At 45.0% G+C, this 19,306-nt stretch overlaps 1 protein-coding gene across 1 annotated transcript in view; it reads right to left on the bottom strand.

The window, feature by feature from the left end:
* The window catches only part of CDH13 (cadherin 13), a gene marked incomplete at both ends in the record, with an annotated part of 945,642 nt that overhangs the window by 398,875 nt on the left and 527,461 nt on the right, over positions 1–19,306 (bottom strand). The window contains one exon of the mRNA XM_084256718.1: positions 18,046–18,198. Within this exon, the coding sequence (XP_084112844.1) occupies positions 18,046–18,198 (153 nt within the window). The remainder of the gene's footprint in view (positions 1–18,045; positions 18,199–19,306) is intronic.

Genomic DNA, 19,306 nt, shown 5'->3' with positions numbered 1-19,306 from the left:
CCTGTATGCCAGTAGTAAAGCATCTGGGTGGCAATGCAATACCTTCTTTTCCTCCCGCCATTCATCTTTTTTATTTGCAACTTGAGGAGCTACACCTGCTGTTTGCCCTCTGAGTGATAACTTACAGCTGAACTGCAGCTGATCTCCTGCATTAATAAAACTTTACTCTGTTTCTCTTAAAAGTGGCATGGGCAGGGCTGTTTAACAGCTAGCATGACAAGACAGGTCCTGTATTTGGTGTGGGAATGAGGCATTAGCCCTCAGTCCTGCACGGATTCTTGGCTTCATCCATGTTCCTTGAGGATGCAACTGACTTGCTAGCCGCGGCCCACCCACGGCGGTTTGCAATAGCTGATTCATCTCTCAGATCTGAATAAATGACTCCCTCCATGCTCTGACTCTCCTCTTAGCCCAAAGGTGAGGATGACAGAATGCACTGGTTCTTTATGACTATAGTTAGGACAAAAATGATGTTAGGCTTTTATCAATGTCAAACCTTGTTCTCTGTTGCTCCAGACTACTTTACATAGATGCAGAAGAAAGCATCTAAAAGGGGGTGCTCAGTGTCTTAAAGCACAGATGAGACTGGTTGATGGTGTGTCTGAAAGACTGGACTCAAGCAAAACTGTTAAGTGGCTAAGATGACAGAGACTAGGGTCTCCTTGGCTAGTCTTACCCCACACCTACCTGGAACCAACCTGGGCAAGAAACAAAGCCCATGATGGACCTAGAAACCCACTCACATGCTCACAGATTCCCTGGAATTTCAACTCCTTCTGCAGAGCTCATATCAACGAAGAACAAAGAAGCTCACATTTAATGACCAGCTTTTGGGGAAAGATAAGACCTGTCCCTCAGTTCCCATGTGGTTCTGCAGGTGGAGATGAACTTGAAAACCAAGATCCTGGGTGGCAGCACAGCAGGATGTCAAAGCCCCTTTGACATCATAACAGTAGGAAGACATTCCTGCTGCTCTGCCTTCTATTACAGTTACCACCCTAAGCACAGTTACTTTACCCCTCTGGGCCTCATTTCTTCAAAACATCGCTGTGTAAAGCACCAATGAGATGCCAATATCAAAGGCACAAACAATGCTTATGGGAGCACTATGTAGATGCCCAGGCCTGTGCATTTAACATGCAATGTCTCATTTTGTCTTATCAACTCTGTAAAGTAGGTCCTCCCACTTCCTCTGTCGTAACAGATGTGGACACTGTTATGTGTCCTCATTGTCTGTCCAGAGCAGCTCAGGAAGGCATGCAGCGGGCATCTGTACCCTGACCTTTTCCTTCTGGTCTCATTAATTAAGTCTTATAGAGTAAGCAACTTGCCCCAACTTACATAGCTAGCAAGAGGCAAAGCAAATAATGAAACAGAGACCTGCATGGTGCTAAGATGACACTTCTAGCCATGGCTTCCTAGACCGGCACTGTATGATTCAATCAGCCTTGAGACTATTAAAATTAATATTAAATAGAATGGAAGATTCATTTTCACAATTGCTCTAGCCACAGCCCAGGTGCTCTGTGGCATTGTGTTGCACAAGTGCGTAGCTGGCTGCCACCCTTGCCAGGGCTGATGTGGAATCTTTTCATCATCACAGAACACTCTGAGGGACCCCACGAGTACAGCTGTGCTCTGGCATACAAGGTGCTGGCATTTTCAGGTTTGATGATTGTGATGTTTCACAATGTCAGAATAGCTTTGGGGGTTCCTTAGCTCTACTACTTTAAGTTCAAGGGGGCTGATTTGGGTAATGGGGAAATTTAAAGTGTCCCCTTGAAGCAGAAGAACACAAATTCATAACACAACACTTGAACGGGGCTTCAAAGGGGCCACTATAAATCTAGCTTTGTTCATCTCAAGTCACTTTTTTCCACCTTATGAGCAGAGGTGAAGTGTGGGTGCCAGCTGTGTTCACTAACACCCGACCTGGTCAGCTGAGGCAGGCATGCAGATCCCTATTTTCTGTCTTCTTGCCATGGCCACTTTTGTACCGACCTCTCTTGGTGCTATAATTTCCTCAGGTTGTTGTCAGATGTGGACAAGTTGCCCAGGCTGCTATGGAGAACCTGGTAGGACAGTCATTGATTTTTGTTTTCTCCCTGTCCTGCCCTCTCTTTTCTGGCCCTTGTATATGATTTTTCCTGCCTTAATTTTTAATTAGATAAACTTCACATCATATAAAGTTATCCACTTTCAAATGAATGACTCAGTGGCATTTAATGTACCCATGATGTTGGGCAACCTCAACTACCATCTTGCCCCAAAACATTTTCATTATTCCCAAAAGAAATCTCCATGTCCATTTGCTGTTCCCAGTCATCTGACGCAGCTTCTAAAGAGTCATCTACACTAGACATTTCACATCAAGGGAATCGTTCAACAGGTAACCTTTATAGTCTGGCTTCTCTCAGTGTGAGGTTTCGAGGCTCATCCACACTGTAGACGATGTCAGGACATCATTTCTTCTTTCTTGGTTGGATCAGATTCCCTTGTATGGCTAGACCACTTTGTCCACTGATGGTGAACAGCCTTACTTCGTGGTTAGCTGAAGCAACAGGAAGTGGGACTGGCTGAGTTTCCAGGACATTAATGGAGGAATTTAATGCCAAACTTTCTCCGGCATCGTCTGTCCAGAGCAGCTCAGGAAGGCATGCAGCGGGCATCTGTACCCTGACCTTTTCCTTCTGGTCTCATTAATTAAATTTTTTTCTCACTAACAGTAGCCGAAGTGTGATTTCTATAATAGTTAATAGCTCTTAGAGAACATTGTTCAAAGGTTTGGTTTTAAAAGCATGGAATATGCTAGATCAAACAGGCTTTGCAACAGCAGGCCTTCAAAATGCCTTTGCTGTGTCAAATATGCACTGTGAATTTTAAAGACACAATCACAGTTTTCAATGTTTCCCAAATGTTCCCATGGGAGCAGAGAACTCCATTTTGTGTGAGTGTGTGTGTGTGGTGAGGGGTATCTCTCAGAAACAGTGTGAGAGGGTCTCCCTTGTGGCACAAGGGGTTAACTCTCAGCACTATCAAGCTATCCATTCACTGCAGCACGAGTTCGATCCCCAGCCACAGAGCTAACCCACATGGCACAGCAGACCTCTCTTGCCTCACCCGCTGCTCCCCTCAGCAGTGTATTTCAGTAGATCTGCCTGTTCTGCTTCCCACTCTGGTAAATCCTCTCGCCCCCTGCACCTCTGCCTTACACCCCAGTCCTTGTATGCACAAATAAATAAAAATAAATCTTTTTTAAAAAAAGAAACTGTGAGATAACTGTTATATTGATTTCTGAATCCTTTTCAGGTGCACATGACTGGGGGGTGAGGAAAGGGGAAGGTCCACACACCTAGAGATTGGCATGTTTCTGCCCGGCTTAAAAAAGGTACATTTAGAAATACAAGTTAAATATCTTAAATGCATTTAAATGCAAATTATTTATGAATTAATCACATAAGCTGGAGTTTGAAATGCAGGTGAATGGTAACAACTCAGAACTTAAACTAAATACCCATTTGGAAAATATCTTAATCCTTCAGCACTTCATAGCACACATGTTTGAGAACCTTAGAGACAGAGCACCATAAAAAAAGAAAAAAAGTACTTTTGAGAAAGGCACTTTCCAGCATACGTCCTCAGTATTTGTATTAACATTTAAAATATAATCTGCTTAAGTGTGCCGTAGAGTTGGAAATTGTGTTTCTGAATAATATCTACATAATTTTCAATAAAAATAAACTTGCAGTAAATTATCTAGATCTTAAGGTGCCCAAGACAAATGGCCTTTGCTGGAATTAGTTTTCCCTCAGGAGTAAGGAAATGGAATTTGTCTTCTGCAATGAGGAAAAAAGCCCATTAAAAACACGGAGAATGAAAAATGAACATTGGTGAGTTCTGCCAGGATCACAGTACAGAGTGATTCTCAGGCGCAAGGATACAGGGGTTTCTGCACTGGTAAGGGCCCGGCAGGCCAACACTACAACTAAAATGAAATCCAATGGAGGAAAACACACTTGGTTACTTTCACAGCTCTTAGCAACTGAGTGGGCGGGCTCTATGATTCTCGTTGCACCAGGCTTCGCAGCCGAGGCACGGCTGGCGTTAGGCCCAGCTCGTTCTTTGTGGTGGCGCTATGGTGCACACTGCAGGATGTTTACTGGGATCCCTGGCCTCCACCCACTAGCTGCCATCACACTCTCCCCCAGTTGCAACAACCAAAAATATCTCCTGACAGGGCCTCCTAACTGTAGCCAACATCTTTCTTAGTTTAGGATCACAGGTTTGGACCATGCATGCATGCATGCCTTCATTCACTCATTTTATTTTTTCCTCACCATCCATGATCTACCTTTGTGCCTTTTTTTGTCCCCATCTTTCTTAACCTCAAATTAACATTTATTACTATCCACTGGTCTTGTAAGTATTTTACTTCACCAAATCATTTGCTACGTAAATGTCCAGGATTTGTCTTTGTCATTCTCACTTACTTTACTGAGCATCATTCCCTTGAGCTCCCTCCAAGTTGCTGACAATGGCTGCATTGTCTTTCCTTACCGCTGAATAGAATCTCATAGAGTGGATACTAACTACCTCTTTTTGATCCAATGGTCTATCCAAGGTCATTCTGGCTGCTTCCATGTCCCTGCTATAGTAACGGTGCTGCACTAAACTCTGTAGATAATGTAGGGTTTTTTTGCATTGATTGTTCCACATTCTTTGGATCAGGAATGGGGTTGTTGGGTCATATGGTATTTCAATTTTTAGTTTTTCTTTTTTTAAGATTTATTTATTTTATACAAGAACCGGGGCACAGGCCAGATGTGCGGGAGGGTGAGAGGATTCACCAGAGACAAGAGCGGGAACAGAACAGGCAGAATGACTGAAATACACTGCTGAGGGGAGTAGCGGGCGAGACAGAGAGGTCTGCTTCGCCATGTAGGATTCTTGCCGCCAGCCGGGATCGAACTCGCACTGCAGAGGCTGCGGACAGCTTCACAGCGTGGCGCTCAACAGCCTGCGCCACCAGGGGAGGCCCCAATTTTTAGTTTTTTAAGATGAATCCAGATCACTCTCCATACAAGCAACACCATTTTATACTCCTGCAACGGTGTCGTAGCTCCTCTCTTTCCGCATCTTCTCAAGCACTTGTTGGGAGTCTTTTTAGTATATGTCATTCTCACAGGTGTGAGATGGTAACTCACTGTGGGTTTGACCTCATCTCTCCTATGGGAAGCTGCATGTTATGAGGTTAGTGTGTGGACCCTGGACTGCGGAGGAGGAAGTGGGTCTGTCATTGGCTCTCTCACCTACCAGCAGTGTGATCTCCTTTCTATGCTTCCCTAGGTCTCAATTTCTTTAAATGAAAAGTGCAAAAAAACAGTCTCTACCTCTCAGGTTCTTTGTTGCATAAGCTCCAGAGGGGCAGCAAATGTGATCCTTTCACACTTGAGTCCCTCTCACCCAGATGACCTGGCATAGGAGGGGCACTTAACATTGGAGATATCACTTGGTGCCTGACATGCTCTGTCACTGTGCACCCAAGCTTGGCTGTTGCTGTTTTGTGTAAGTTGAATCAGGGCAGGAATCTGGACTTGCAGCTGCCTGGTTGCATTGCCAGGTTGCTTTCCTCCAGCGTGAAAGCCAGGAAGGGGCAGGACGAGATGTGTAGGCACCTGCTTGCTCAGGCCCTGCCTCTCCCCTGGCTGAGAGGGGCTCTGGCAGGTCAGTGTTTGGAGCTCAACTTCTGCCTCCTGCTAAGTGATCCTGCAAAGCAGCTCTGAGCTGAGAATGCTCTGAACACAAATGACAATCAAGTGTCCCACGTTCCTTGATTCTCACTTGTTCTGAAGAAAATGATCCTCATCAAAGACTAAGATGACACTTGAAGAAGAGAAGTGAGCAAAGTGTGAAAAAAGCCCGGGCATTGGTACTCACAGGAAAACACATCACAGAAACAACAGAAAGCCTCCAACCACACGGAGAGAAGCACAGGACTGCCACCGAAGGTCCCCTGACAGTTGCTTTTTTCTCCAGTTATCACTGTATTTGAGATCAACACAAGAGGAGAGACCCATGCTCTCACAGCTGACCCTGGCTCCAGAGGTAACTGTAGCTTGGGTCAAAGGTTAAGATCATCCATCAGTTTACCAGCTATGTGACCCCACATATGTTCCTATGCTGCTCTGAGCCTCTATTTCACCTATAAAAGGAGGTGATGGTGGTAGGCAGAACAATGGCCTCTACAGATGTCCACATCCTACGTCTGGAACCTGTGAGTAAGTTAAATTTCCAAGGGGAATTAAGCTTGCATGCAATTAATATTGCTAATCAGCTGAATTTTTAAAAATTTTGCTATCCTGGGTTATCAGTAATTATGGATTAACGTAAGTATGAGATCCCTAAAAGTGGGAGAGGGAATGGGACGAGAGAACCTGGAAGAGACAAGGAAACAGATTACTCTCCACTGGAGCCTCCCCAAGAAATGCCTGCCTGCTGATCCCTTGGTTTTAGCCCCTTGAGACCTAAGCTAGACTTGTGGCCTCCAGAACTGTAAGATAACTGTGTGTGCTGTTTTAAGCCACTTGGTTTGTGATGATTCATTGTGACTTGGGAACAGGAGTTCAGGATGGATGAGGAAGGGGTGCGGAGAAGCACATGCAGGAACAGAGCTGCCTGCACACTGACTCCAGACTGGATCAGCACTGGAATCACACCCTGTGGTCCTTCCTGTGTCTTGCTCTCTTGAGCAATAACCCTGCTCATAAACAGTTTCAAATAACAGAAAGTAAGAAACACCCAACAGGAGGTAAGGTGACTTCAGTAGGGTCCTTGGTTAGGTCCTGCATTATAAAATGCCAAAGGAGAGGAGATGCATTCAAAAATTAATTGTGAATTACCATCCCCCTGGTTCCTGAGTCTTTGTGACCAATTGGCTGAGAATTCCATCTTAGGTTACCCTCTTTACCTGTGCTAGTCCCCAGGTATTGGTGGTCAATGTGCACCCCAAGTCAGGTATAATCAAACTAGCGCACAGGACTCTGCTTCTGATGTCTCATGGACAGTGGGTTCCACTAATGTCTGAACGCAAAGCCATCACTTAAGGAGGACGGGTGTCTCCAGTGGGTTTCTACTTTGTTCCACCTTTAGAGAACTGGTCTGCAAAGTAAACAAAGCCCCCTGTGGCCTCAGGTGCAGGCAGGGGATGAGCACCCAGGACCTTTCTAGGGAGCACCTCACCTTTCCATACCAAAAAGATGGACATTGCCTAAAGGGATCCATTTAGCAAACATCTGCACCTTCAGAAGAAAGAAAAATAATGTGGAAATGATCTATTGACACCTAAAATCTTACTGCAAGTAAAAGATAAGCCTGCTTCACAATAATGATCTTAAAACAGATACCAATCAAACCAATCAACAGCTGAAAGCTCTGGCTAACTCTGTTTCATACATAATTTTGAGAGAGCCCACAGATAAACCCTTATGGAAGAAAGAACTTAAAGTTGGGATTCTAACAGAGAATGTTCAGGGGACACATGAAGAATGCCCCTTCCCTGAACACAGAAGACTTTTCTGATTTCCTCTGTCTAGAAGGAAACAGTGAGCCCGAGCTTAGGGAAGGCAGGGGTTTATCTGTAACCTCTTTCTCCTGGTGCTCGGTAGGTGGTATGTTCTCAAACAAATTTTTTGAATTGATTTCTATTTCATGGCAATTTGCATGTTATTGTTGATTTGTTCAAATAAATCATATCTTCCTGAAATGCAAACTGGATGTTACTCCCTTGCTGAAAACACTCCTGGGCTTCCTTAGAGTAAGCTCCAAGCTCCTTTCCCTACCCTGCAAGGTTTGGACCCTATTTCTTGCTACTCATTTCATCCCCAAATACAGGTAACATCTTCACTATGAGTGTGGATTCACCTCCCAGGTCTTGCTGGGTGAGAATGTCATTTATCTGATTTGTGCTGTGCTGATTTCAGGGACCTGGAGACAGCACCAGCTACCTCCCGCTGATGCTCCGCTGGCAACCAGAGCGGTCCACTCAAAATCCAAATCTGATCGTGTCACTTTTCAGTGTAAAATCCTTTGACATCCGTGGTCACCACAGGTATTATGCCTGAGCTCATTCCTCACTTACACACGGGTCTGCCTCCTCCCGCATCTGAGCTCATCTCCCACCTCCCACAGGACCCCCGCTCCTCTGCTACTCTGGAGGTGTCTTAAGCTCTTTCTTCTGTCCCCTCTCCCCAGAACACTCTCCATGGCCAGTCTTCTTCCTGTCCCCTGGCTAACTCCTCAAATTTGAACCCTGACTTTAATGTTACATCCTCTGGAAGGCTGTCCCTGGCTCCCATGGTGTAGTTGTCTTGTCAAAAACCATCAGTTCCTCTGGGCCGTGTGAGCTTTCCAAGGACAGGAGGGTATCCCATGCCATTGTCCAGAAATAACACAGAGCCGTGGTCTATTCAACAATGACAAATATATGAGCCACAGTGCATTCTCAGATCCTTTAAGAGGCCAGCCCCATGCTGACGCCTGCAGAGGGTGACAGGCAGGATCTGCATTGTGGGATCTGAGCAGCATCTCTGAGCTCTGCCCACCAGATGCCCGGAGCATGACTACTTTGCTCCCAGGTGTGACAACCACAATGTCTGCAGATATTACCAGCTGGTCCCCTGGGGCAACTTCACTCTGGTTGAGAACCCCTGCTGGGAGGTAAGGATGGAATTCCTGCTCCCTGGAGACCTTCCATTCAGGCCATTCCCCAAATGCCACGTCCCGCAAGGCCTCCCCTCCTGTTACTCTTTGTATTTTTCATTGGTTCACATTCATTCACTCATAACCACCTGGTGGGTCAGGAGTGCTCTGATGTGTTTATTGACAGAGTTTCATGAAGCAGAAACTCCCTAGAACATTCAGACAGTGGCTGGCAGGAGCTGAGAATCCCATCTCCACCTGCTGAATCAATCAGTCTGCGGCTGACATGAATCCTACCTGGTGGGGCTGCTGGATGTGTGCTGTCCTCAAGTTGCCTCTGTCCATAAGTGCTGCTCCATTTATCCCTACTTCTGGCTGGAAGAGAAAGCTCAGCTGCAAGAGTGTTTTTGCACATCTCCTTTTCACCCTGGGATTTAGCCCACAGATTCTTCTGATTTCAAATCTGTAGCCATCAAGAGGTTTGCTCCAAGCAGTGGCTAGCCATAGCTGAGAAGGTGGGCAACCCAGAGCGTGGTGGCTTCTGAGCCTCAAGAGGAGAACCTGGGTCACATGTGCATTGATCCCCCATTACTGGGCCTCTGACTTCCTACCTGCTCAAGAGGAACTCAGTCTCCACTGTGACATTACTCCCCAGATATTTTCTGGGAGCTCCAAGCTGGCCTCACAAGGGTCCCCATCAATGTCAGCCTTTGCTTTCTCATCTGGAGAAAGCACTCCAGGGAGCATCACCATGGTGATCCATCCTCTAATTACAACCCTCCCCCCCCCCCCCATCGTGTGCTGCAGCAGTCTATGGGGGCAGGCAGCTAGGAGTCCAACTGCATCATCTTAGTTCCTTGGTCTCCCAGCAGCGGTTCTTGAACCTAGAACCTTCCCAGTCTTTTGTGATTGTTTAATTAACTGCTGGTCCCCACCTTCAACTTTGCACAGCATCTCATAAAAAATAATTCCAATAATTTCCTGCCCTCTAACCCGAGTCTCAAACCCACTTTAAGGGGCCAGAGGAGAAGGGCAACCTGTTTCTATTTTTTGCTCCTTTCTCTTCATGGTCCATGCTCCAAACAAACTCCCCCTTTCCTTCCTTGCTTATTTTTATAAAATGAAAAAAAATCATCTTTATAACTATTGATGAATACAAATTGACGGAGAAGGACAGTGAGAGTTGGACCAGATGTCTTATCTGTGCTTGCCAGATCTGGTCCCAGAGGCTCAGCCACCATGCCCGCTATTAAACGATAACAAAGTATCAGTAACAATTTTGAGTGCTGGGAGTCAGAACTACTAGTCAATTATTTAACTTGTTCTTAGTTGTAAATTTAACAGGTTAGATAAAATGAGTCAAAAGGTTCTTACAATTCTGATATGTCTTTAGCACCTTGGGGGAAAAATGCCACTAAATTATTTGAAAAAGCAGCTATGGTGAAGTAGCTTTGCTTGTAGCTAGATAACTAAAGCAAGTAAAAAACAAGAAAAGGAAAAATTGACCATTGCTCCGTTTATTCATTCTGTGAATGTGTGGTCTGTCTGGGCTGTGGGCCAGCATGGATGTGAGGCCCCCATATGCGGAGAAGGAAGTTGAAGGGAGCAGGATTTTCCCACCTGCCAAGATTCAAGTTGAACCTCTTTGGAGGAGTTTGTGCTAATGAAGTCTAGAAAAATATGTTTCTGAGTGAGGAAGCAGCTTAGCTTAGTGGACCAAATAAATAATCAGTCAGGAGCAACTCAGCGTACTAATCCAGGTATGTGGCGGTCTCAGTGAAGTCGCTTACCTCTTCATGCCTCAGTTTCACCAGCTGTGCCTGGCAGATAAGGCCAGGTTGCAAAATGAAGTGCTAGGAAATGTGAGGAGTTGAACTGGAAAGTGTCAGATGGAGCTGCTCAGAGTAGTGGGGTGGGGAGAGGCTGTGACCAAATCCCAAATTATATTTTTCCAAAGTGACTCAGAATTCAACCTGCTCTTTTGTTTATCAAATTCTGTTTCTCAGTGTTTCAATTTTTTAAGTGCTCATGTCAAAAGAGACATCAGAAATCAGTTAGTTCAGCTATTTGCTTGAAGTCAAGTCACTGATTGAGGGGAAATAAGATCTTTGATTTTCTACGATTATACGTTAGAAACTCCTACGTGTATTATCTCGTTTGATATTCACTACAAAGCTACCTGGTTGGTGTCATTATTCTCATTTCTAGTTATGAATAAACTGGGGTGTAGATGGGTTATATTAACACTGTGGTTATCCAGCTCAGCTTTACAATGGAAGCACCTGGAGAATTTTACAATCATGCTCATGCTTGATTCCACTCCTGGATATTCCGATTTAATTGGTTTGGCGTGCAGCTAAAGCATCAGGGGTTTTTAAAGCTCCCCAGATGATTTTAATGTACAGCAAAGTTTGAAAAGCACAAATAACTTACTCAAGGTTGCAGATCTAATAAGCTGGTTCTGCTGACCCCAAGGCCAGCTTCCTCCTATTGCAACTGATCTTTGTCTCTTACAGGCTCAAATCTTGGGAAGACGCTTTCATCTCTGGACTAAAAGGCTGGTGTCTGAGAAACAAGCAAACACTCAGTAACATGGCCTTTAATGGTCATCCAAAGTCTAGACAGGGTGGAGCAAGGGAACCTGTGACAATGTGTCCCGTTCTCAGGAGCCATTCATGCAACCAAAGCAGAGGCAATTTTGAAGAGTATACATTGGATTGGGAGCGCTTTGCAGGACCCACCAGAGCACCTGGAGAAGTAAGCACTGTTGAAGCACAAGCTTATCACCCTAGCAGGACTGTAATGGACTTGGTTCAAAGGTTGCTGTCATTGAGGCAAATGAGTGACGTAAGGCACCTGCTGGTATGCTAACACAGAGTATTTAGACCTGTGCTCTCAAACATGGTGACCATCTGAACCATCTGGAGGGCTTGCGAAGCCCACATAGTAGGGCCAAAGTGTCTGATTCTATAGGTCTAATGGCTTACAAATTTGCATTTCTGGCAAGTTTCTGGGAGTACTCAGCTGGTCTGGGGGTCCACACTTCGAAAACTGCCCATGTAGATGCCATACAGTGTTACTGATTTCCACTTGCTTATCTGCTAACTGGGCACCTAGCAACTGCTTTCACCCATTACCTGCATAGGCCTTCAAACGCAGGGTGGTTGGTTCCTAGGGATATTTAGTGACCACACTACTTGCCTTAAGCACCCCTGCCTAACTACAGCACCACTAAGACATGGTACTGTGACCTCACTCTCATGCATAAAGACTAGAAAACAGAGGCTGAGAGCTAAATAACCTGTCAAAGTGACACCGTATTAAGATGAACCATGAACAGCAACATGAGCCTTTTCACCTATAAAATTACTTTATGTGGTTCATCTGATAGCAGAGTCAACATTCTATCTGCAGTAGGTCTGAGTCTAGGGCTGGAATTTTTAACCGAGTTTTTTGTCTCTTCCCAGTCAGGCTTCTTTTCTAGACCACGGATGTTATTGGCCAACAGGACCAGGATGTTGACAGAAGCCAATATGTCAAGTGTGCAGCCATACCTGGTTAGTTACCTGCCTTTGCTACTTATGCCTCTTACTGCCTGCCTCTCACTTGGAGTGATATTGCACTGGTGACAGAGCTGACGCTATAGATGACAGCACCCACCTTGGGTCCCTCCCTAGCTCATTTAGGGTCCTTCTCAAGATCTAGGCTCTTCTCTGCAGACACCCCAGGATGGAACCTGGCAGTGGAAGTGAGACATACAGACAGTAGCTGTGCTTTGGAGTTGGGGTTCTGGAAAGCCTGCTGTCAGTTACCAGCTCTTTTGAGCACACAATTCTGAATCTCATAGGCAGAGCAGCAGGAAAAGGTGGTAATTATGATGGCTCCTCTAAAGCAGGGGTGCCCAGCTAGGGGCAGTTTTGCCCCCATAGGACCATTGGTGATAGCTGGAGACAGTCTTGATTGTTAAGATTGTGTCAGAGGCATAGCTGGCATTTAGTGGTCAGAGATCAGGGGACCTTTTAAACCCTACAATGCACAGGTCAGCCCCACCCCCCATAAGAATGATCCAGCCCCAAACATGAAGGGTGCTGAGGCATCAGGAGGTTGTTCTCGAATGATGTCATATATGGCCCTGTATTTCTGTTGTGCCACCATTTCTGGTCATGTCACGCGTAAGCTAAGTTATTGGGCCCTCCTGGAAATTCTGGAAGCTACCAATACCCTTTAATAAACACTTTATTATTTAAAATTAGTTGGAGGGGATTTTGTTGACTACCACCCAGAAGCCCAGCCAAGAGAGATAGCCATGGGGGAAACTAGAAGTGCTACTGTCTGTATGTCTCACTTCCACTGCCAGGTTCCATCCTGGGGTGTCTGCAGAGAAGAGCCTAGATTATGAGAAGGACCCTAAATGAGCTAGGGAGGGACCCAAGGTGGGTGCTGTCATCTATAGCGTCAGCTCTGTCACCAGTGCAACTGAGGAGTGGGGAGCATTTCAAGTACAAATGTCACCAAGGACAGTGCAATCCTATCAAGCTGATGTGTGCATCTTCCATGTATGACATGTATATGACTATAAGCAGGTTAATCACCTAAATAACTCCTCTGGGTCTATCTACATGTCCCAGTTGTCTCGTGCTCACTAACATCATGACACATGCATTTCCACATGGCAGCATCATTTTTCACCTTGATGTATTTTCTGCCAAATTGTCTTGGAGCTACATGAGGCTAGAGGGGGGCAAACCCACAGGAGTGAAAGGCAACACAGGAGCCAGGTATATTCTGACTTCATGGCCAAACTCTTAACTACTAAGTCAAGGTTATCCAATAAATTAACTCAAAGGAGAAAAAGTTATAGCCTGGAAGATGTGAACAAATATTCAGGAGTCAATGAAACCTAGCTCATTTTCTAAGGCCAAGAACACAGGTGGTTCCAGTTACCAGTTCTATAATTGAGAATGATAACAGTATTAAGCTCATCTTTATGAAGATTAAATGAGATCTTCATTTAGGTGGTTAGCACAGAGCCTTGGCACGTTGTAAAATGTTCAATAAATGTTAACGCCAACATTTATCACAATAATACATCTTGGGAAACCCTTTGGTCCTCAGCTAACATCGGTAAAGACAAGATGATAAATCATTTTCACAAGTTTTCATATGTAGAACTCTAGAGAGTTCTTGAGCCCTTAATAGATGCTCAATAAATGCTAGTTCTCCCTGTCCTCCCAAATATTCCTCTGTTATCTCACCACATTCTGACATTGCCCACATGAACAACAGGTCAGGGTGAAGGTTTCTGGTCCATAACACCCGCCCACTCCCATGGTCCTGCTTTCTGTTTTGCCTCTCACCTCCTGTAGAGCCCAGCCCACACCCCCTCCAGCCCCATACCTGCCTAGAAGACTCTCTCCCACCCCACTCCTGTCCTCCCATATTGACAAATGTGCAGCCAGCAGATTATACTCACAGTGTGAGGGAATCATTACCACCTGCTAATATTTTTATAGAATTTCATAAACTTGGTCATTCATGAATCATTTACAGTACTTTATTCCAATGAAGAGTTCACAAATCACTCAAATGCTGGCAAAATGCATAATGATGAGTAATATTTCAGGAGGCTTTGCATTAATATGTCAGCTTCCTATACTGCAAGAGCTAAGTTATTTTGCCAGGTACGATTTCGGGTCAAAAATGTGGGAAACTCTTTGGGAGGCAGGGGTAGGGAGAGTGGGCAGGTGGCAGTGGGTCATGGAGAAAGATGGTATTTAAGAAGAAACAGATCATTCTACCAGCCAACCCCCTTCCTGGGTCTGATAAGTGGAGTTCCTAGGAAAGAGGTTTAGAAATTTTGCAGATTAGATATCAAAGTCTAGTGGGAGTAAAATGGGAAGAAGTTTTTCTTAGTGATCAAAAATGCAGGCCTCTGGGGAGGAAGAGAAACAGATATGGATGCCAAATTCAATACATACCAGCTGGGAGACCCTGAAAAAGTTATTTAACAGTTATTTGCTTATCTGTAAAATGGTGTTAACACCTAATTCTTAAGTCTCTTGTGTGAAATGGATTAAATAAGAGAATGCATATGAAGTGTTTAGCACAATATCAGCCATGTAGTGCTCAACAGACAGTAGCTTTAATGATGATACACAATTCAGGTGTCCAGGGGCAATCCTAGCTCAGGCTATTTCTTATCCTGTAAATCCCCAAGGCGTCTTCTACAATGCTTTCTTGATGGATTTGGAAATGTTAAGACCATAGCATAGACTTGCATATGAGTAGCACTTAATTTTAAAATAAACAAAACAGCATTGGAGCAAATATAATGAATGACAAAGCATTCACCCACAATTCCTGATTCTCTAAACTCGCAGAGGAGAGAAAACCAGAAAGGAGGGAGCTGGAGACTCAGGCTCTGCTCTTTGAAGGAGCAGGTTTGCTTCTGACCACAAAGACACAAAGACCACCTACAGATCTAACTGTGCTTCTAAGATGATAGATTATTTCTCAGCAGACTGGAATTGCAGCACGATGGTGCCTAAAGTTTACCAGTGAGAATCACCCATTCTTATTAAATCTAAAAATATGAGAACCAAAGATAGAGTGATAGGTCATGTTCCTCGCAAGGATGTAAAGAAGACAGGACAAATACTGCACTGAGGAGCAAGAGGCATGTGTAGGAGGGTCAGGCTGCAGTTTGCAGCCCTTGTCCTTGTGTAAGAAGCTGCATCACCCCAAGTGCCAGCAGCCTCTCCAGTGGGGGCTCTGTACCCCGGAAGCTAGACCATACAATGGACGGGGTCAGCACCTGGCATTTCACTTGTACACTGTAGGCAGGGGCAGGAATCCATTTCTTTTGGAACAAAGTCTAGGCACTTAAACAAAGAACTCTATGCAGATGGGCACCTGGTATGTCTTCCTAACCACTGTATCCCCTTCTAGCTAGGAGGGTGTGTCACTCTGCAGGCATCCAATCTCCAAGAGTGGAGAGCCTGGCCTATCAGTCAATATGCTACAGAGCTGACTCTGAAACTGTAAAATAAAGTCACACTTATTCAGGAAAAGCTCATGCTTGAGATGGACAAGGTGGGTGAAGTCTCAGAGGTCTCTGGGTTTTTATTTTCCCTCCCTTGCCTGTAACTTTTACTAGGTTTCTGGCACTGCTCTGCATGTTTGACATGTATTAACTGCTTTAATCCATTAAAATCCCATGCGACAGTGTTGTTCTATTCCCATTTTATGGATGACAGAGTTGAGGCACATGGTTCCACAACTGGTCTATAAGATCCGTGATCTGAAAGCAGCCAGTGTAACTGCATGCAGAATGCATGTTTTCCCTTCTTACATCACATGACTTCACTTTAAGGGATAAAGAATGAGAAACTACAGACCAGGCACTATTTTATGATCTGATCAGCAATGACTAGTCAGCATGATTGCATGATTTCATCTTTTATGATCCTTAGAGGCATGGCACCAGCTCAGTGTTGTGGAAGACAGGCAAGACCAGAGCGGGCAAGTTGCCCAAGACCACACAGTTCAGGAAACAACAGCGCCGAGATTTAAACAGTGATTTTCTGAGCCAGAGTCTGTGCTTTTAATTACTATTATGATTTAGATACCACTTAGATTAAAAATAAAATAGCTAAATTAAAGAAAAACAAACAACTTAGTGGGGTTTCTACTTAGGCACAGCACCTGATGCCTTTATGAATACTGGAAAGGGGAGCCTCCCCAGCAGACATAGTCCAGGGCACAGTGCTGCCTTTGGTGAGCAAACTGGGAGCCAGGGCAGGTCCCTCCCCTCCCTCAGCCACCCCGTCCACTTTCCTGAGAGGGGAGGGCTACTTCAGGACTCAGAAAGTCTTCTCCAAGAAGTCATAATAATTGGCATCTTTGGTAGTGTCCAAACCAAACCAACTGGTTGACCAAAAACCACCTCTGCATCCTCCCTATCAATCCTTGAATACTGGCGTTGAGTTCTCCAGGCCTCTGGGCCTGCTCCAAGGAGTCTCCCTACCAGTATCATTTCTCCCTGTCCATGGGGGCCAAGGTCCTGAAAGGAGACTATTCTGAGGCCCTGGTTCATGGCACCCATAAGGACACCCAGAAAGTGACTTTAATTTTTAAATTATTTTTGGGTCCCACAAACATCAGAGACAATCAGTTAGCCCTGGAGGCATCCAAATTCTTGCTCAGCTCTTAAGACAACTCCCAAGGGTCACCCCCTCCCCCCAAAGCCCTCTTTCAGCCTCTTGTTCACCAGTTCTCCATCCTGGCAACCAGCCCATCCCACCTTTAATTCATGCCAGGTCTACTTCCAGGCTGCACTCCCAGGAGACCCCCCCTTCTTTGCTCTTTGTCTTGTTCCCTGTCAGCCCCTCAGGGAGTTCCTGAGGTGCAACTTCATCCAGGAATCTGTCTCTGATACTTAAAAGAGAACAGCAAATGCTGTGATGTTCAGTTTTTATCAGAAGGAAGAACTGCAAGGTTGTTGAAGACACCAACCTTCTCATGGCTGAAAGCAGGAAACGGAAGTCACAAACAACCTCTGCCTGGTCTCCCTGAATGGGTACCAACTTCTGAAATGATCCTTTTACAGCCTTCTATTTCCCCATATAAAATTAATGAGTGCATTGTATGAAAACCAGAAAAGCAAAGAAAAACATCAACACCCAAGCACGACCACTTTGACACTTTGCTTCTGCTTCCACTGTAGTTCCCCATGAGCATGATGGGAACCGATGCTTGCTCTGTATGAGACCATGTGCTGTGTGCCTCTTTCCACCCAAAAGTGCAACATTTAACCTAGGTCCCATTTAACCTTCAAAAATAATTTAAACAGCTATAGAAAACTTCCTTGCAAAATCGCACCATAATCTCACCACTACCCTACTCCTGAATATTCAGCAATTGCTGCCATCTTTAAGGACCATGTCCCTCTATGACATCATTGTCATACACAAATCCTACAAAGTTCCCTCTTATTTCCTTAGGATGGATTTCCAAAGCACAATGAACATGTCGAAGGGGCCACACCTTTGCCTGCTCTTCACTATCAAGCTGGTTTCTGGAAAGCCAGCCTTAACCAATGAGTTCTGGTGTCCTTTGGGATTTCCCTCAGTGCCTGCAGCCTCACAAAGGCCGGGGGGCCTCCATTGATGACAGAGGGCCCCAATGAAACCCTGTTGGTGCTTGACACCACTCAGTTCCCAGAGAATGCACTTAAAGTCTCACAGCCCTAGGTTTGATGAAGCACAGAAATAATGAACTCAGCAGGAAGAAAACCATCTCTGAAAGCCACATCTCTGCAAGCAGGGTGGGCACTCGAAGGGTACTCACTTGATAAGTAGCGATGGTTTCTCTGTCCAAGGCCCGTGTCACGGAGACGCTGCCCGTGTTCTCATTGATTCTGAAAATGCCTTTAGGCTCTTGATCCACTCCCTTCCCAGTGAGCCGGAACTTGGACCCTTCTGGTCTGTCACTGTCCACTACCTGGTCAGAGAAACAGAGTGGCATTTAGGATTTTGGCTGGAAAGCACAGAGAAAGATCAGGCACCTACCTCAGTGACCAAGCCAGCAACACAGGTGCCAACACAAAGGTGCTGGATGATCCTGACTAATACAGCATCTCCAAAAATAGCATCGCTGCTTAACACCTCCCGCCCTAATGTGCAAATCTTTGCAGCTTACAGATAAAGAAGCTGGCCAGCTGGGGAGGGGTGAGACGTGACAAGACATACAGTAATGGATCTAAGAGGGCAATAACGCAGCAAGTTCAAGCGTGGCCATATTATTCTTAACTCCCAGGAAAGACTTTTTCTGCAAGTACGACCAAATAGGCAAGGGAAAACATTTATTGGACAATTCTGTGCAGGGCAAAGATCAATAAATGCTCTAAGTGTTTACATGTCTCCAGCCATCAACAGCACCACCTTCCCATGCTTCTACCATTGGCAGGGCATGGGGATGAGGGAGCATCACACACTGCTTTTTACAACCTTCATGACATTGCTGGTGGTAGAGGAACACCTCTATACTCATTTGAAGGGTGAAGTCACAGAAACACAGAGATTAAGCAAGCCAACCGGGGTTGTAGCTATTCTAAGTAGTAGTTTCCCTGCAAACATTTTTGCCATATTATTAATTGGTCATAAGGCTATCCTGCTGTAAAAGAGAAAAGAACTATCTGGAAATTTGTCATAAAAGAGAGAAGAACTATCCTAATCCAAAATGTAACCCAAACCCTGACCAGAACCTGAGCCCCATTGTGACTTCCCTTGGAATGTCTTCAGGCCAACTGTCTTCATGCCAATTGGGGACATGGCAGAAATATCTGCAATGAAGTTGTTTAAGACCAAACCACTGGGCCTGGGTTGCACCTTCTATATAGTTGAAAAAGGGATTCAGATCCTATTTCCATTTCTTTCAGGATATTTCTACGCAACACTATGGTTTCTGAATTTATTTTATGATAACTCCCACAAGTAATATCATATTACTTTATGATAACTCCCACAAGTCACCAGTCTTAACTTGACATTTGAACAACAAAGTAAGAAGGTAAAGATTCAGGAAGGTAGTCCCAGGAAGAGGGAATATT

This window comes from Talpa europaea (genome assembly GCF_964194135.1).
Source record: "Talpa europaea genome assembly, chromosome: 16".
Taxonomy (NCBI): domain Eukaryota; kingdom Metazoa; phylum Chordata; class Mammalia; order Eulipotyphla; family Talpidae; genus Talpa; species Talpa europaea.
Note: the sequence above shows the minus strand (reverse complement) of the source record. Positions and strands in the feature narration are given on the sequence as shown.